Source organism: Salvia miltiorrhiza, chromosome 1 (assembly GCF_028751815.1).
Source record: "Salvia miltiorrhiza cultivar Shanhuang (shh) chromosome 1, IMPLAD_Smil_shh, whole genome shotgun sequence".
Taxonomy (NCBI): domain Eukaryota; kingdom Viridiplantae; phylum Streptophyta; class Magnoliopsida; order Lamiales; family Lamiaceae; genus Salvia; species Salvia miltiorrhiza.
The window spans coordinates 44,426,577-44,444,394 of record NC_080387.1 but is presented as its reverse complement, the minus strand read 5'-3'; the positions used below and the strand labels follow the sequence as shown (position 1 = coordinate 44,444,394).

Sequence of the window (17,818 nt, the reverse complement as noted above, 5' to 3'; positions counted from 1 at the left end):
CTAAGTTTCTATTAGAGATAATTTTTTTGAAAAAGAAACGAAAGGGAGATGCAAGAAATAAATCCAAGTTCTCATCCCCTTCCTTCCTCTTTCCCATATAAAGAAATGAAAAAGAAAAAGAGAAAAATATAGCGAGATACTCCCTTCCTCCATGAAATATCTTTTTAAGGGGAGACAATATGAGTTTAAAAAAGTTAATTGTATATTTGATGAGTGGAGAAGAGGTCCCATAAATTAGAAAAAAATGTGATAATTGATTTATGCTTAAATTACTCTATTTTTAAGGGTTTGTATGTGCGTATTTTAAGATAATCTTCTGGAAATTGGTGCGTTTTATGGTGTATTTTATGCTTTGCAGGAGATTTAGGCTTTCGAGATGGAAGAATGCAATTTTGGAGAATTTTGAATGAATTTGGCGTTTTCTAGGTGTTCTGGTATCCAGAGCAGAGGAACCGACATCTCCAGAGCAGAGAAACCAATCGCCAGAGAAATCAAAGACCAGAGCAGAGAAATCAAATCACCAGAGCAGAGGAATCACCCATTCCTCTGCAGAGAAGCGCCAACATCAGAGAAGTGAAGCCCAACGCTCATAAGTCAGAGCAGAGAAATAACCATTTCTCTGGATGCAGAGCAGAGAAGTGAAAAGTCAGAGAAATCAAATCTCCAGAGGAGTCAATAGTCAGAACAGAGAAATCAAGAAGCCAGTGCAGCGGAATCGAGAAGCCAGAGAAATCACCCATTCCTCTGGCGATAGCAGAGAAATCACCATTCCTCTGGCGATAGCAGAGAAATCATCATTCCTCTGGCGCGACCCATTCCTCTGGCGATAGCATTACCCTGGCGATAGCCGTTCCTCTGGCGAGAGCTGCGAATTCGGCAAGAGTGGGAGTATTTTTCCAGAGCGCGCATCCAGCTGGAGAGTTGCCTTATTTTACACGATTCTATTACCTTTAGAATTCTACTTTGCATGGCAACTTCCATGGTGATCGTAGGAAATCTGAAAACTATAAATAGGTCCTCTTTTGACCTATCTAGATACACCGAAAAACCCTAGCATTCATATTTTCAGTTTTATAGCTTTAGAATATTTTAGCTTTCTAGTTTTCAAGGCTTAGATCAAGATTGAAGATTCAAGCCGCTACTTCAGTTTTTCATTTGGTTTTTATATAATTTGTTTTTACAATTGCGTTGAATTTAATTATGTTTATGTTTGATTTTATTATGTTTGGCTAGTTCTTTTATTCTGAACCTAGGGTTTGTACATAGCTGATTAATTATGTGTGTATGATTTATTGATATCAATTTGCCTTCCAACTTGTGATTCATGATTCCTGGTGCTTATTTTCTTGTGAATTATCTGATCAATGATTTACATGTTTAGCTGTTCAGTTTGAGTCTTGAATGCGATAATTGTTCAGCCGATTCAGGAATGCATGATATAGTGTTAGCCTTGAGTCTTGAATGCGATAGGTGAAGCTATAGGAAGCTATTCTTTATGTGCTATTTGGAGTTAATTTATTCCTTGTAGTCTTGAATGCGAAAAGGGGTTAATTAATCTACGTTCATAGGTGTTCGTTAGAGAAACTTGTGAATAATATAGTGATCTTTCATCAGGGTTGGATTAAAATTGGTAATTGAATCAATAGGTTGAATGCATGCAGTTGATTAGTGAAAGTACATCCCTAGGGTCAGAGTTTTTCTTACATTTGAGTAATTATCATTATTTATATGTTCTTGAGTTTTTATTTGTTTAATCTTAGTTCGTAATTCACCTCTATAATTGTTTTGCCTGTTTACTGTTAGTGTCTGTTTAGGAAATAGATAGAGTAATTTCATTTTACAGTCTCTGTGGATACGATACTTGGTTACTTATTATTTGCTACAATTGCCTGTGTTAGTTGCAGTTTTTGTCGCTAATAAATTAGTGATTAATAATTAGTGGAATTATTTTCAAAAGTATTGGATTCATTAGTGAGAATGTGTATAAATATATGAGAATTGTAAGAGTGATAGTTGAATTATTTCTAAAAATGAACTAAAAATATGTTTTGTGGCTGGAAGAGTATTTTTTTGGGTTAATTGTCTATAAATACGTGAACTATACCCAAATTTTAATTTTTAACTATATCTATTTTTTAGTCAAAAAATACACAAACTTTTACATTTTTGGAATTTGACCCGAGTCCAAAGTTCGTTGGTTAATAATTTGATTGTCTGAATTCTGATGGCTATTCAAGGTACCATTGAAAGTTCTTGACGTTATCTTTCTAATGATACTTATATTATTGGGTTTTGATCACCAGAAGTGGTAAAAAAATGGTATAATAGTTGATGTCATGAAACTCTATAGTTTTTTTTTCAACCACTTTCGGTGACCAAAACCCAACAATATAGGTATCATTGTAGAGCTATTACCAAGATGCTTCCAATGGTATCTTTGGATTGCCCATCGAATTTCAGAGAATCAAGTTATTGGCCAACGAATTTTTGGAGTCAGGTCAAATTCAAAAAAATTTAAAATTTTAAGTATTTTTTGATAAAAAAAATAAAATAAATCTAATTAAAAATTAAAATTTAGGTATAATTTGTGTTTTTATAGGCATTAACCTTTTTCCTTTTGGGCCAAACATAACCAAATACTTGTTTGATGATTTTTCATGTTTTTATCTTTAGAGGGTGTTTGACTAAATTTATTTTAAAGAGCTTATAAGCTTTTGGAGCTTATAAGATGTTTCAAGAGCTTATGAGATGTAGTTTCTTGAGAGCTTATAATTTATCAAATTATTTGGATAATTGAGCTTATAAGCTAGAGAGAGAAAATCTTTGTTAGAAAAAGAAAATCGAAGTGAAATGAAATTAGAATAATATATGATGAAATAAAAAATTATAATTGAATTATTTTTGTAAAATGAGTGTTGCTTATAAGATAATAAGAAAATAAGTTGGAGTAGAGAAACTTATAAACTCTTAGAACTTATTTTCACAGTTTATAATCTGTTTAATAGCTTATTATGCCAAATATTTGAAATAAACTTATAAACTTATAAACAACTTATAAACTGTTTTAAAAAGCTTATAGACGATTTGGCCGTGCAGAACCCCTCCTTAGTCGTTACACGCACGAGATTTTTCATTTATTCTTATATTTATATTTCATTGATGAACAGTATAAGCGTACGTTTATATTCAAAAGCAACAAAAAGAGTAACAACACATTTCTCCATTGCAAATACATAATGTGATCACCACAACATTCAGGTGATTCAACGTATATATGCGACAAAGACTTATACATATATAATTAATACACGTATATATCAACATCTAATACAAACTCTGACAAAACCATATCTCCTATATATATCTCTAAGTCAAACAACCTTTTCTTTCCCTATTTCTCTAACATCGCAACCAAAACTCTTACTTTTTTGGAGCAAAACTTCCTCACATTTGGAGGACAAGATGAAATTAATCCATTTTGCATTTGCTATTTTATTCATTCTCTTTCAGAAATTTGAATGTGAAATCCATTTGGAAACTGCAAACCGGGAGTTCGTAGAATATTTCCCCCTTTGATTGGATTCCATCTGTTGCATGCACACAAAAAAAATAAAAAAAATCAAACTTTTAGTCCAAATTCTATTTCAATATTCTAACATTGCAAAAATGGTTAATCCAAATTGGTATATCACAATGTATTGATTTTCCTTACTTGTATTTGGTGACAAGGCAATGTAGAAACACAGCCATTTGCACCTTTGTGAAGTCTGTTCCCACACAGAACCTCATGCCGCCTCCAAACGCCATGAAGTTCTTGGAGGCGCCCGTCGTGTCCACGCCCTGCACATTTTATTAGAATGAGTTCAGATATATATAGAGAGAGTAATGTTATGCTACATACGCGTGTAGATACGTGCCTCCCAGCGCCATGGATTGAAGTGGAGGGGGTCCTTGTACTTGGTGGGGTCCAAGTGCACGGCCGGGGGGCACACCATCACCGCCCATCCAGCCGGAATAGTATACCCTGCACCACCACAAACAACGCTCATCTCGTCTTCATCCACACACAATTAGCTACCTCAAATATATCAAAGTTGATCCACACACACACACCTTTGAATTTGGTCTCTCTCAATGTCTTTCTGAATATCCCAGGCACTATATTTGCTAGTCTCACTGTTTCATTGATCACCTGCACTTGCAAATTCCAAATTCTGTAACTCAACTCAAACTCATCAAAGACACCACTTCCATGTCAAACACACACACACCTGAAATGTGAATTTCATAGACTTGTAGTCAGTCCATGTTAGCCCAGTATCTGCATTTCCCCTCTGCCTAATAATCGCGTCGTGCTCTTCCTACATTGCAGTTGCAAGCAAGTAAGGTAGAGGTAGCAATGGCACTAGAATTGTGTGAAGAATGATGTAGTAATTGTTAACTCACTCTCATTTGCTTCAAAACCAAAGGATGTTCATAGAGAAGCTTAGTAGCAAGAGTGAGAGACAAGGAGGTGGTCTCAAAGCTAGCAAAGAGCAATACAAACATCAAATCCAAGGCAATGCCCTCTGTCAGCACTGTATCCTCCCTCTGCAGCTCCTCCAACACATAGTCAAAGAAATCCACCTCCACTTTCCTCGGCCTCTCCCGTCTCTCCTGCAGCAGCCTCTTCAGCACCCTCATCGCCTGCTTCCTCCCCTGATACACATCATCATCATCATCAGAATTTTCTATACTGCAAAATATATATATATATATATATATATATATAAATACCTTTAAGCATTTGTGATAGGCTGTGCCAGGAATGTCAAGAGGAAATGAGATCAGGCCTTGTATGAAAGCTACAAAACTTTCCCTTAGATTCTCAGACGATGTTTCTGCATCATAGCTGATCAGCTTCTTTGCTGTGAGGTCAAAGATCATCTGCAAAGTTATATAAAACAAAAATGAGTGAAATTGAAGCAAATTAAGCAGCACTAAGTATATAGTGTAGATTGATGAATCATCCTAGGCGACCTTTGCAGTTGCTTCCTTGACATCAACAACTCCCTCCATAGACCAGTTGGTCAAGCTGGCATTGGCTGCCTGCTCAACTTCTAGAAGCATCTTCTTCAAGCTCTCGGGGCCGAAGAGCTTGAGCACCATGTTCTTGAGGTACTTGTACATGAAGCCATGCAAGGAGCCCACATTCTGCCTCCCAAAAATCTCAGTGAATGTGTCTGGATACCAGCTCTGGAACAGCTTCCCCTCTTGCTGGAAAACCAAGTAGTTGAGATCTGCATCCGTGGACACGATCACCGGCCTCCCCACCAGACTAGTCTTGAATACAGCTCCATACCTGATTCATTGCCATTGTCAAAAACATAATCTTTCTTTTTGTTCATATAAAATGAATTTCATGGATCACCTACCTCTGCATCCTATCCTTAACAAAAGGAGGAATGCCAAAGCTGGTGTTTGGAGCAAAGAAGCTGAGAGATTCTCCAAGAAGAGGCCAGCCCATTGAACCCGGTGGGAGCACCCCATTGCACCTTGGATTTCTCCAGCTGTAGAGCCAGTTCAGAAAGCCGATCATCAATATAACTATCGTGTACACAACTGGCGGAAACATTGCTAGCTAGCTGCAATTGTTGATGATGATCGAGATATATGCACAAGATTACTTCTTCTTCTTCTTGAAAGAGAGATAGAGAATGATGATGAAGATGAAGATGAAGATGTGAGTTTCCAGGAAGAAGGGATGATGAGAGAGAATATTGTAGGGAGGGAGACAAGGTTGAATAGAAGTTGCTGTTATGTATGTGATATTAATTAAAATAGAAGGGAAGGGTGCTTAAATAGGCAGGCAAAGAATCTGGAACTAGTTTTTAAATAACAGTTGATTTGCAGAAACTATATATAACCAAAGCAACTCCTTATCCTTTGTCAACACCTTCATAAAATATGTCTGAAAGCCTAGCATGACGGTGACCCTTACGCTTCAAGGATACTCTCTCTCTCTCTCTCTCTCTCTCTCTCTCTCTCTTTATAAATATATATACTATATATTACGCGCTAATGCGATGCATATAAATGAATCATTGTAAATGCAATATGTAAAATCAAGTTTAACTGAACATAAGTATACTAGAAAACTCAAAGTAACGTAATCTGATTCATAATTAACTTCTCATTATGTACGTGGTGAAGATTAAATAAATATATTTATATACAAATTTGACTTGCTATTTATTAATTAGAAGAAATATTATTGGTTCTAACTGTTTACATATGCTTCTGACCTACTGGTAGGAAACAAGTATATGGAATATTACTTAAAAGAATCTCAAGGTTGTCATCTTATTTGCCAATATCTTTTCTACATCACATAGTATATATATTTTATTTGCCAATACATTTTCTACATCATATTCTAAATATAGGGTGAGCTAGCTTCTTTCTAAATTAATGCGCACCCCTTAAACAATAAGAATTCATACATCCAAATTGTGATTAATAAATGTTAATTGAAAGATTAATAAATTTAAAGATTAATTCATAAGTACCAATATATACTTATCATTTCCACATATATCTTTAAACCCTATTTGACTAAGCTCAATTATGTCTACAGTGGTAGTTTTGAACCCAGATATCGATGTACCAAATCCAAGATATATCCACCCTCCAAATTAAGTCAAACTTGTGTTTGAAACAAAACTAGTACTAGTATTTAGCCTTAATTTTTTTTCATGGAAATTTCTTATTTTAATTATTAATTGGATTTAAATCCAATTTAGATCTCATCATAGATCTTCTGTAGCTGTACATATATTTTCTCGTATCCTATTCTGAATCTTAATAACATCAGCATTGATACTAAACGACGTTACGTTGTCGTCTAGATTTTCACACAACTATACTGTATCAAAGAATTTGTAGGAAATGTTTGGTTGTCAAGTATATCTCTAATTTAACATCACAATCTGTAGCTAGCTAGGTCAAATTTATTCAAATTTCCATAGCCCTTTGAGCCACGGGCTCAATTAAGGTCGTTCAACGACTACTTATATAGTTATAGGTAGGTTCACTGTGTATCAATTATCATGGCGTTTATGTTTCCTTAGTTACCTACAGTTCATTAAACTTTAATGTAACTATAATTAATGCACCGATCCCTCCCTCCTATTAATAATAGTCTCCTTTCCTTTTTTATCTGTCCATTAATAATGGTCCTTTCTATAAAATGAAACTACTCTCTCTCACAAGAGGTTGTGGGTCATCGTTATCTATCACTTTTATCATTTAATCACTCTTCTTTTTAATTACCGTATTCAAAATACGAAGCCATATTTAGTGGGATGAAGGGAGTACATGTCACACAAGTCATATTTTAAAGGGTGCTTTCATAACTTATTTCAATGTAAATATGTATAATAAACCGCCACGACAATATAATTTTGGAGTAGAGTTAGGGATGGCAATCGGGTACGACGGGTACAGATAGTGACTATCCATACCCATACCCACGAACTAAATGGATAGTGGTTGCTACCCACGAAACTATCCATGGATATCAAATGGTATCTAAACCCGCTACCCGCGGATACCCGATGGGTAGCGGGTATCCGCGAAACCCGCTATCCGACGGGTATCCGTCACCCACTATCCGACGGATACCCGCTATCCGCTGGATACCCACGAAATAGAATTTAAATATAAATTTACAACAAATTTAATAAAAAAAAATCAACACAAATAACATAGTTCAAATCCACAAAGAACAATGTTTAAATTCAAATTCACAAAGAACAATGTTCAAATTCATCAACTAAAATATAAAATCCAACAAAGAACAATGTCTATAATTGCTCGATAGTAGAAATAGAACCCTCTTCATTGAACTCTTCTTCTTCATCTTCAAGACAAGTCCAAAAGCTTCCATTCTTTCATTTAGCTCAGTATTAGACTTTGGGCCTTATTGTTTGGGCCTATTTTAAAATATAAAATACTATCCCATAATCTCAAAATATGTATTTAAAGCCCATATTTTATAGAATTTTTTGTGGATATTTGACGGGTAATTGACGGATAATTGACGGGTAATTGGCGGGTATTTTTCGCGGGTAAACGAGTTTCGCGGGTATGGATAGTAAGTATCCAAACTCATACCCACGAACTAAATGGATAGTGAATTGTACCCACGAAACTATCCGTGGATATCAAATGGTATCCAAACCCACCCTAATGGGTTCGGGTTTTCGCGGATATCCACTACCCGCGGGTAGATTGCCATCCCTAAGTAGAGTGGTAGAATTGGAGCGTAAAGTTTCTAACAGAAGTTATCGATTGAATATATTTAGGAGGTTTGATAGAATTGGATTGCAAAATGAAATGCCATTTTTTTCAATAGGTATATGTTCTCTTTGATTCATAAATTTATACTAGGAAAAAAAGGGATAACAAAAAATTATCCCTTTAAATTCTCTCTCTTTTTTCTCTCATTTTTTTATAAAAGAGAATTTCACCATTTCTCATTCCTCCTTTAATTAGATCACTTTAAGGAGTGATAATATTATCACACAAAAGATGGAGGGAGTAATTAGATCACTTTAATTAGATCATTTTTTGAATAAATTCATGGTACATAGCTATAATAATTAGAATTTAGTGAAGTTATTTTATAAGTTAAGTATAAAGGATTCGTAGTTTAATTTTATGAAGAATCAAGTTTTCATTTGATACGAATTCTCTATATATATATGAGATGGATGTTAATAGAATAAGAGTGCAGAATGAAATACTGTTAGAATATACTATAGTAGTAGTATTAGAGATCAAGAGTCATTTATTGAATGGGTGATTTAGGCATTAAATTAAGGCCTTTTTGAGAAAGCAGTGCACAGTGATTAAGAAATTTTGTCTGGTGATTGTTGTAGCAGTCCCCTTAACACTCGTGTGCAGATTGACCTTTTACTGTCAAAAGGGACATTCAAACCTGAAATATTCTCCTTTTCTCTCCAAAAAAAAAAAAAAAAACTCTTCAAATATTCAACTATAGTATAATTCTACTAATTAAAATTTAATGCTCCCTTTGTTCTTTGGTTTATTAATCGTGGCTCTTTAATTCAGATACAAGTAAAAAAAAGGACATGACTATTTTGACCCCAAAAGATTGAATAAAATGTCTTAACCACCCTTTGGATCCATGAGGAGTGACTATTCTGTTTAGTAGATGAGCTTGTGTTTGTATATGTTGATCTAATAAGAAAATGATTAAAATTTTAGTTTATTTTTTTTTTAAAAAAAATGGGCTCAGGCTAATAATTTATGAATTTGTACCATTGTCTTTTACATTAAATTAATTTTATGCATATTAATTTGCCGTATATGTCTTGTTTAGTTCAACCGATCTCTTTTGTATAGTTAGATTATTGCACATAAAGTGAAATTTATTCATAAAACACATGCAGTGCGGATAGCGATTATGAATATCTCTTAGTTACAAAAAAAAAGAGTACTAATTATTAGTCAGTCTAATATGTTGGACAAAAGTATTCTACAATATATAAAATGCTGACACTTGCGCCATGCAAACTTCACATGGCGAGGACATTAATTAAATCTTAATTATAAATTAACAAATTTTAATTATAGATAAATAATCTGTAGCTAAATTATAATTAATGAGTGGATTTACATTTCTCTAATGAAGGGTTGCGGAACGTATAGATGTATGGTGCGGATGCATGCACCGTAGCTATAGTTTTTGTGAAACCTTAATTAGTTCAATTAATTGGTTAGTGTTGGCAGGTTTGCTCAATTGAAGCTTAGGCTCACCAAATGCAGAATAATGACAGCTCGAATTAATTCTTAATTTGGAGACTAGTTGAAAATAAGAAATTGTGAGCACAAATTAATAAGTATTTAAGTTTTCGTGATTATGAAGTAAAACAGGGCTGTCTAATTGGTTATCGGGTTTTGGATAATCCGTTAATCGAACTAAAATTTTCGGGTTTGGGTATCCAATAATCGAACTTTTCGGTTATCGGTTCGGTTTCGGGTATCATTTTTAGAAAAATTTCGGATATCTGTTAACCCAATAACCGAAACGGGTTAACCGAAATAACTGAAAATTATTTAATAAATTATTTAATATATATTTTTTAATTATTAATTCATTGATTTTTTTAATATCGAGTCTTAGCTAAAATAAAATTATGATATATTTAAAATATAAGATTGAGCTTTAGTCTAGTGGATAAGTTGCTTTGTGTACCTTTAAAGACTAAGGTTCAAATCCTCTATCTAGTAAATTATTTTAATTTTAATTTTTTAAACCGAAGCGGTTATTGAGTAACCGAACACCTAAAACGGTTCGGGAACGATTAGTGAAATATGACCTAATTATAAAATGCAGGCGTACGTTGTTGAAGAGCCAATTATGTCCCACTTATATTTTTACTTTATTTTTTAATTTTTTTGGAGCCATGTCCCACTTATTAAGAAGGTATGATGCACAAATCCATTCCTTTGGCCTTTGCTGTAATTAAAGGATGCATAATATTCACACGTGTATATGTGTATAAGTGAGTTGTGTGCTTCGATAAAACGAATTTTGATTTAGCTGTTATTTGGAGTCAAATTTAAAGTCCCATAACCATTATGTTATTATGTCCTATTTTTTAAAGATATACTTTTATAATTCAACTTAAAATTCATTATCTTTTAATGGATTTGCGGAAAGTGTTGCATGTGCATATATATATATATATATATATATATATATATATATATATAAAAGTCTAAATATAAAAATTTACCCACATTGATAATACTATATCTTATAAAACTATCCACTCATAGAATATATCTTGTAAAACTACTCAAAGCACAATTAATGTTGATAGGTGAGCATTGAATTTTGCAAAAGTTCTTACACTTTTCTTACACAAGTACAATTGTGTAAGAAAGGTAGTTAAAAATTGTTCAAAATCTGAGAAAATGGCAATAAAGACTAACTCACATTCATGTACTATAGGTTTGAAAATTTTGAAAAAATGAGGGCACGTTTGTGTGTTATAAAATATCGATACGAAGGCAAAAAAAAAAAAATCATATTTATGTATATTGTGGACAAAAAAAATTAGAAAGCTAATGAACACAAAAGCCTTCGAAAAACCCTAGCCGTCTGCAGAAGCCGCGCGTGAAAATATAAGAGAAGGTGACTCTGCAAAAATTTGGATTGTAGTGAGGCTTTAATGCTCACGTTATGCATGCATTCTATTGCACATGAAATAATAGATTGAATTGTACTAAATTAACAATATATTTCACGTGAATTTGTACTAAAAAATCTAATATTAGTCCTTATAAGGCTGCATTTGTGAATGAGAAAACACAAATTCAAATCACTACTACAAAAATGCACATACATAACACCTCATACATAACGGTTTTTTTGAAAAACCGTTATGTATGAGCGCATTTTTGGAAAAGATAACGGTTTTGACAAAAAACCGTTATCTATGTAGTGTTGTCCATACGCTTAGATAACGGTTTGAGTTAAACCGTTATGTTTGTGTGTTACCTATTAGTTACATACATAACGGTACTACAAAACCGTTAAGTCGACCGTTATCTATGATCATCTTTTATAACGGTTTATTAAACCGTTATGTATAAGCGCTTTGAAAACTGTTATGTATAAACATATTTTTTTTTTAAATTTATATTATATTATATTATGTTTAAAAATAAAAATTAAATTGGTTATTCTAAAATCTGAATCTATTTGTAAATATAGACTTTGAAAAATTAAAACTCATAATTTTTTCCATTAAATAATAGTTATATAAAATTTAAAAATATTATTAGAAACCTAAATACCAAAAATTGATTAATACTAGTAAAAATGAAACAAAAAAAGAGAAGATTTGAGTAAACAAAAGAATAGTATTTTTCTCACATAGATAACGGATAAAATCCGTTATCTATGAGCGAATCTGGCGTAGTGAATACTCATAGATTCGTGAGTTTAGAGAAAAAATTGAAGAATAGAAACCCTAAAGATTTGAGAAGTGGTTTTTTGCGAAAGGTGGTGCAATTTGTATTGAATTTCTGCCTCAAAAGGTGATTCTCTCATATTCTTCGTATAAATTATAGTTTGCATGTTTGATTGTATGTTGATTTTAATGAAAAGAACACGTTTTACATTATATTGATGTTATTAAGGACCTTGATTTGAACTTTTTTTTTTTTTAATCTTGCTACGATTTGGATATAAAATACCTTATGATACATTGATAATGTGTAAAACATGAAATTAATATGAATTAACCAACAAGCCGTTATCCTTTTTGGTGCGCGGCTCGTTCCGAATGACCTTCATTTTTGGGAGGCTTGTTGGTTAATTCATATTAATTCTATGTTTTATATAGGATTCAATTGATACCCAAGTGAAAAATAACATTACAGATATTCACACTTATTGGATTAATTGATGTATTCATGAAGGATAATACTAAATGTTTTTCTTTTGAATATCAATTGCAACATATGTAAAACATCATAAAAATTCCAAAACTTCAACAAGCCTCCCAAAAAGTTGAGTCCGCAAGCAAAAGTCGTTCACCATTTTACAGGCGGATAGTGATCGCGGACGCAAATGTTTGGGAGGCTTGTTGAAGTTTTGGAGTTTTTTTGATGTTTTAGAAGCTTTTCCACTCTCAGATTTTGCAAATTGTAAATAGAAATTAGACATCTATAGTTATGACCACCATTGACATGTCATGACAACTATGAGTTGTAATTATAACTGAGAAGTTGGACAAACAGACAATGTTTACCACAAAAGTTGAGTGCACAACATGATACAACTTAAGATACATTGGTCATGCATAAAAGTGAAAAATAAGCTCAAAAAACCAACAAGCCTCCGAAAAATGATATTTCGGCGGCAGACGCCATTGACGTTTTGGTCAACGGCTCATGCCGCCAGAATATCATTTTTCGGAGGCTTGTTATTTTCTGAGCTTATGTTACAGTTTTATGTAGATGCAATTGATAACAAAGTGAAATATTGAATTACAGATATTCAAATATCATGTCATAATTGTTGTTTTTTCATAAAATAATCATAAAAAAAAATTAAAACTACATAATCAACCCTTCGATGGTACGCAAAACTCATAGATGCTACTGCCTATCTTGCACGGTTGCACCTATAGTCAGGGGCGTGACGATCGCCCCTCGTAATGCTCGGCGACCCTGAAATCAAACGCTCTATAGACATGCACGCATAGACACCAAAGCTGCACTGGTTCGGCTGGTGAAGCACCTCACCCATCTCGGCGTAGCGGATGTTCAATTTACGCCAACTGAGGTTCTCTATTGGATTCTGGAAAATGTTCGTCCTCTCAAACCAAAAAGCCACGTCAAGCAGCCTACTAAAAAGGCACTACAACGGCTTCAGATCGATCAGCTGGGTCTGACGCGGTTGCGGCAACGTCTTGAACCACTGAGAGTCAAAGATGTCACAGTTACCTGTGAGCATATCCACTCTACAGGTAATGAAACGCCCGCCTATAAATATAGGCATAATGACATGCACACGCAAATACGTTTGTGTGCTATAAAATATCAATACAAAGGTAAAAAAAATTATATTTATGTATATTGTGGACAAAAAAAATTAAAAAGCCAACGGACACAAAAGCCTTCGAAAAACCCTAGCCGTCTGCAGAAGCCGCACGTGAAAATTTTGCGCGAATTCGGCAACCGGCTATGATTTTTCAAAGGCTTTTGTGTCCGTTGGCTTTTGAATTTTTTTGTTCACAATATACATAAATATAATTTTTTTTGCCTTCGTATTGATATTTTATAATACACAAATGTGCCCACATTTTTTCAAACTTAATATTTTTATTAGGGTTACAAAGTGACGTGACTTTACAATAAATACACATTTCTCAGATTTTGTATATTTTTTAACTATCTATCTTACACAGTTGTAATTGTGTAAAAAACGTGTAAGAACTTTTACAAAAAACCATGCAAACCTATCAACACCGATTGTGCTTTGAGTAGTTTTATAAGATAGTATATTATATGGGTGGGTAGTTTTGTAAGATATATTATCAATGTGGGTACTTTAAACCCTATATATAATTTGTCTTTCCAACTTTTGCGATATTTTTGGTCACATATAAGTGTACAATTTCAAAATTTTGAGAATATAATTATGACATTAATTCTTCTTATTTTATTCTTATTTATTTATTAGAATATACTTAGTAATTACTTGTACACATGCATTTATTATGATGATTTATAAGATTACAAATATAAATTTCTTATTTTATTAGTACGTGTATTTTGACGGCTGATGACACTTAATAAAAAAACGAAGAGAGTAGTAAATAACTTAATATAATATTTATATTATACCTATGAAATTATAATGCTTCCCATCGGTTAGCCACCGGCCGGTTTATATATATATATATATATATATATATATATATATATATATATATATATATATATATATATATATATATATTTAAATCGAACCGATGCTCTTGATTTTTAAATTAGAAGAAAGAATCGAATATAGTTGCAGAACGATTTTGTACGATTTATTTGATTTTTCAAAATGTTTTTGCTCAAAGCCTAATTTAAGTTCAAAAGATCGAAAAATCATGAGATTTCAGCGAATTTTGCTATAACGAATGGTTGTGATTCCCTGTGACAATATCATGATTACCCATGAAAATAATAATTATTAAAATCCCATGAAATCTTCGAAAACTACCCTTAGTTGCGCGAATCGAAAGATGACCATCAATAATTAGGTTAGAATGGAATATTTTTTCTTCTATTATAGTATATGAAAATAAAAAATCTATAGAAGTAATAGCTTAGGCTTAATAATAATATGATGGTGACTCGTGAGGAAATGAGATAATTGATAATGAAAATAATTAGTTTTGGTGTGGTGAGGAGATGTTGGAAAAAATAAGACAAAGATCCTGGTCAATAGGCGAAAGATGCAACAATTTGGGAGCTTTTCCTCTTGTCCGAAAAAGGCATATTGTTACTCTACTTACCTTTTATTTTGCCCAAAAATATGGAGAAAATGAGTGGATTTTAATCACTCTTTAGGGGTAAAATTCTTGAAGGGGACAAACTTTTGAATGTTAGGGAATTGGGATTGACCAGCCGCAGTTAGATTGAAATCTTTGGTGATGGATTTACTTCGATACCAACTTCAATTCTAGACCAACTGTGTCACGATATGCTTCATCACTTGCAATCTTTATGCAAGATTTATACATAATGATTGATAGCCACATGAAAAATGACATCTTTTTTTTGGTATAACCATGATTCCAAAACAATTATTGATCGGTTTGAACGTTCAAAAAATAATACTACATGTTAGTCTACTTTGTTGTTGAAATAAGATTATATATAAAAGAGGAAAAGGAAAAAAAAAATAACCCTTGAGAGCATAGCCGTTGACTAAGGGCTGAGCTTCACTAAAAATCTATGGCGAAAACTTGTTGAGAATAACACCAGTGAAAAAAAAGCGTACTCATCTAAATCAAATGAATTCAAAAGAACAAAAAAAAGTCCAAAAAAGAGAAGAAACCCGTAGAAAATGAGTGTTTGGCAAAGCATAACACACAAAAGGATTGTTAGTCTACTATTGTAGTAGCATACTCTAAATTATAAAAAATATACTCCCTCCGTCCATGTTATCGTTTTCACTTTTACCATTTTGGTCCGTCCACAATATCATATCCATTTCCATTTATAGCAGTAATGTCCATAAAACACTTTATTTCCCTACACACATTTATAGTGAGATCCAAACTCCACTCACACTAATACCTATTATTATCAAGGAGTTAATGCCGCTAAATCCTATAACTATTTTCATTTTCGCATTTTGCATCAGTTTCAGAAAATTTGCCACAGTATATCTCAACTAAACCTTAAATCGGTTTTTGCACTCTATGTAGTTTTCCGGCAAAATTGAAACTGACTTGGCAGCTGGACTTATGTACGTGTCATGAAATTCTGATAATCAAAGCGACGTCGTTTTGCCTCATGTTTCTTTAAAATTATTAGTCATAAAACGACGTCGTCTCCCGGAGGTGCCGCCCTGCGTCGCTCGTCGGCGGCGAGGCTGTGGCGGCCTCCTCTCCGTTCCGATGTCTGTGCGCGGCGATGGGTAGAGTGGCAACGATTCAATCGCGGTGCCTCTCACCTCTGTCACCGGCGACGACAAAATTGGACATGCGCGGGCGTGTCACTGCGGACGACATCGGATGACAAAGAGCGTGGGCGATGGCGGTGAGGCTTTAATCAAAGAAGATGCAGTGAGGTTTTGGTGGTGTAGCGAATCCTCCACGGTCACGCGCAGTTGTAGCAGCACCGACTATGTCTCCTTGATTGGCGCAGTTGCAGCAGCATCGAACATCGCGAGCAGGAGTTTGGCGGCAGGCTGTGGGTCAGAGAGATGAGGCTCCTGGACTGGGTCTGGGGCTGTGGGACCGGGCCGGGTTTGGGCATCCTTGGCAGAACGATATTGTTTCACAACACGTCCTTTATTTTTTAAAAAAAACATGTATTTGCCATGTAGACATTATTCCGTCTTGTCATCAAAAAATTTGACACGTAGATTAAGTTAGGTTGCCGGAATTCTTCGTCGGATGTTGGGATATACTATGGCAGATTTTCTGAAACTGATGCAAAACGCGAAAATAAAAATAGTTATAGAATTTAGGGGCATTAACCCCTATTATCAACTACTAATCCACTATATATATATATATATATATATATATATATATATGGATAAATTTTTCCCACGTACGATATTATTTTCAAAATTTAATTCACACGATGTATATCTAGTTGATTTGTGATTGGAAGAATACTCAATTAGTCTACTTCAATTGAGTTGCTCTGATCACGAACGGCTATAAAAGAATGTGCTCTAACAAATTCTAAAAAAATACTTTCATTTTATTTTTTCTCTAATGTCTTGTAATTTATGATAAGAATAATCAAATTTTCAATTACTTAAAACTCAACGTCCGATCTGTTCTTTATCCTTTAATTTGAAAGAGAGGAATATAAAACTAATAGATTAGACTTTATTTTTTATGTAATTTATAAATTTGATGATTATGATCATAATTTATGAAATATAAAGAGAAACAACAAAATGAAAAAAGAAAAGGGCTAGTGTGATCGGCAGTGCTCATAGTATGTATCGCAATAATGCTTTGTTCACAATTAATTCAATCATATATAAATATATATATGTATTTTAATTTATAGTCGTGACCAAAATTCATATTGTTGAACGTATTGCGCCAAATCAAATGTCCATTTCTGTTGGATTAAATGATTTTATGTTTTTCACTATTAATTTTGACAACTGTGTTTGAAGGAAAGAAGAAGAAGAAGCAAGTAGAGAAATAAACTATCAAAAGAAAGCGGGACCCTTTCGCAAGGAGAAAGTACTATATTTTTATTCAAATATCCAAAATAATTAATGATTAGTTATAAATGGCTTATATATTTAAATTTAACCCCATATTTAAAAATGGATTTTGTTTTGCTATCAATATGGAGTAGCACCCGATTATTCGAGAATAGAGATTATTTAAGTTCAAAGGAGGTTCTAAGAGCACTCTCAGCAGAAATCCTAAAATTATGCTCCTATATTCCTCCCTAAAGCTTCCCTATTTAATTTTAGAATCTCAATTTTATAAATGCATACACCAGATCTCCTATTTTCTACATAAAAACAATAATT

The 17,818-nt window shown here is 33.4% G+C and overlaps 1 protein-coding gene across 1 annotated transcript; it reads right to left on the bottom strand.

Annotated features, from left to right (window-relative positions):
* Window positions 1-3,199: 3,199 nt before the first annotated feature.
* On the bottom strand, window positions 3,200-5,907 carry LOC130985141 (cytochrome P450 87A3). The gene is made up of 9 exons (XM_057907946.1): window positions 5,415-5,907; window positions 5,020-5,341; window positions 4,777-4,926; window positions 4,447-4,698; window positions 4,272-4,361; window positions 4,114-4,192; window positions 3,918-4,024; window positions 3,713-3,840; window positions 3,200-3,587 (listed from the first exon to the last, which is right to left on the bottom strand). Exons 1-9 carry the CDS (start codon window positions 5,612-5,614, stop codon window positions 3,497-3,499), a joined length of 1,419 nt encoding a protein of 472 aa, XP_057763929.1. The 5' UTR covers window positions 5,615-5,907; the 3' UTR covers window positions 3,200-3,496.
* Between the last annotated feature and the right edge of the window lie 11,911 nt (window positions 5,908-17,818).

Coding starts and splice junctions, on each gene's coding strand:
- LOC130985141 (XM_057907946.1), bottom strand. CDS start 5,614: ATGTTTCCGCCAGTTGTGTACACGATAGTTATATTGATGATCGGCTTT. Junction 4,362..4,446: donor TGGTTTTGAAGCAAATGAGA/GTGAGTTAACAA, acceptor ACTGCAATGTAG/GAAGAGCACGACGCGATTAT. Junction 4,025..4,113: donor GAGAGAGACCAAATTCAAAG/GTGTGTGTGTGT, acceptor GTGGTGGTGCAG/GGTATACTATTCCGGCTGGA.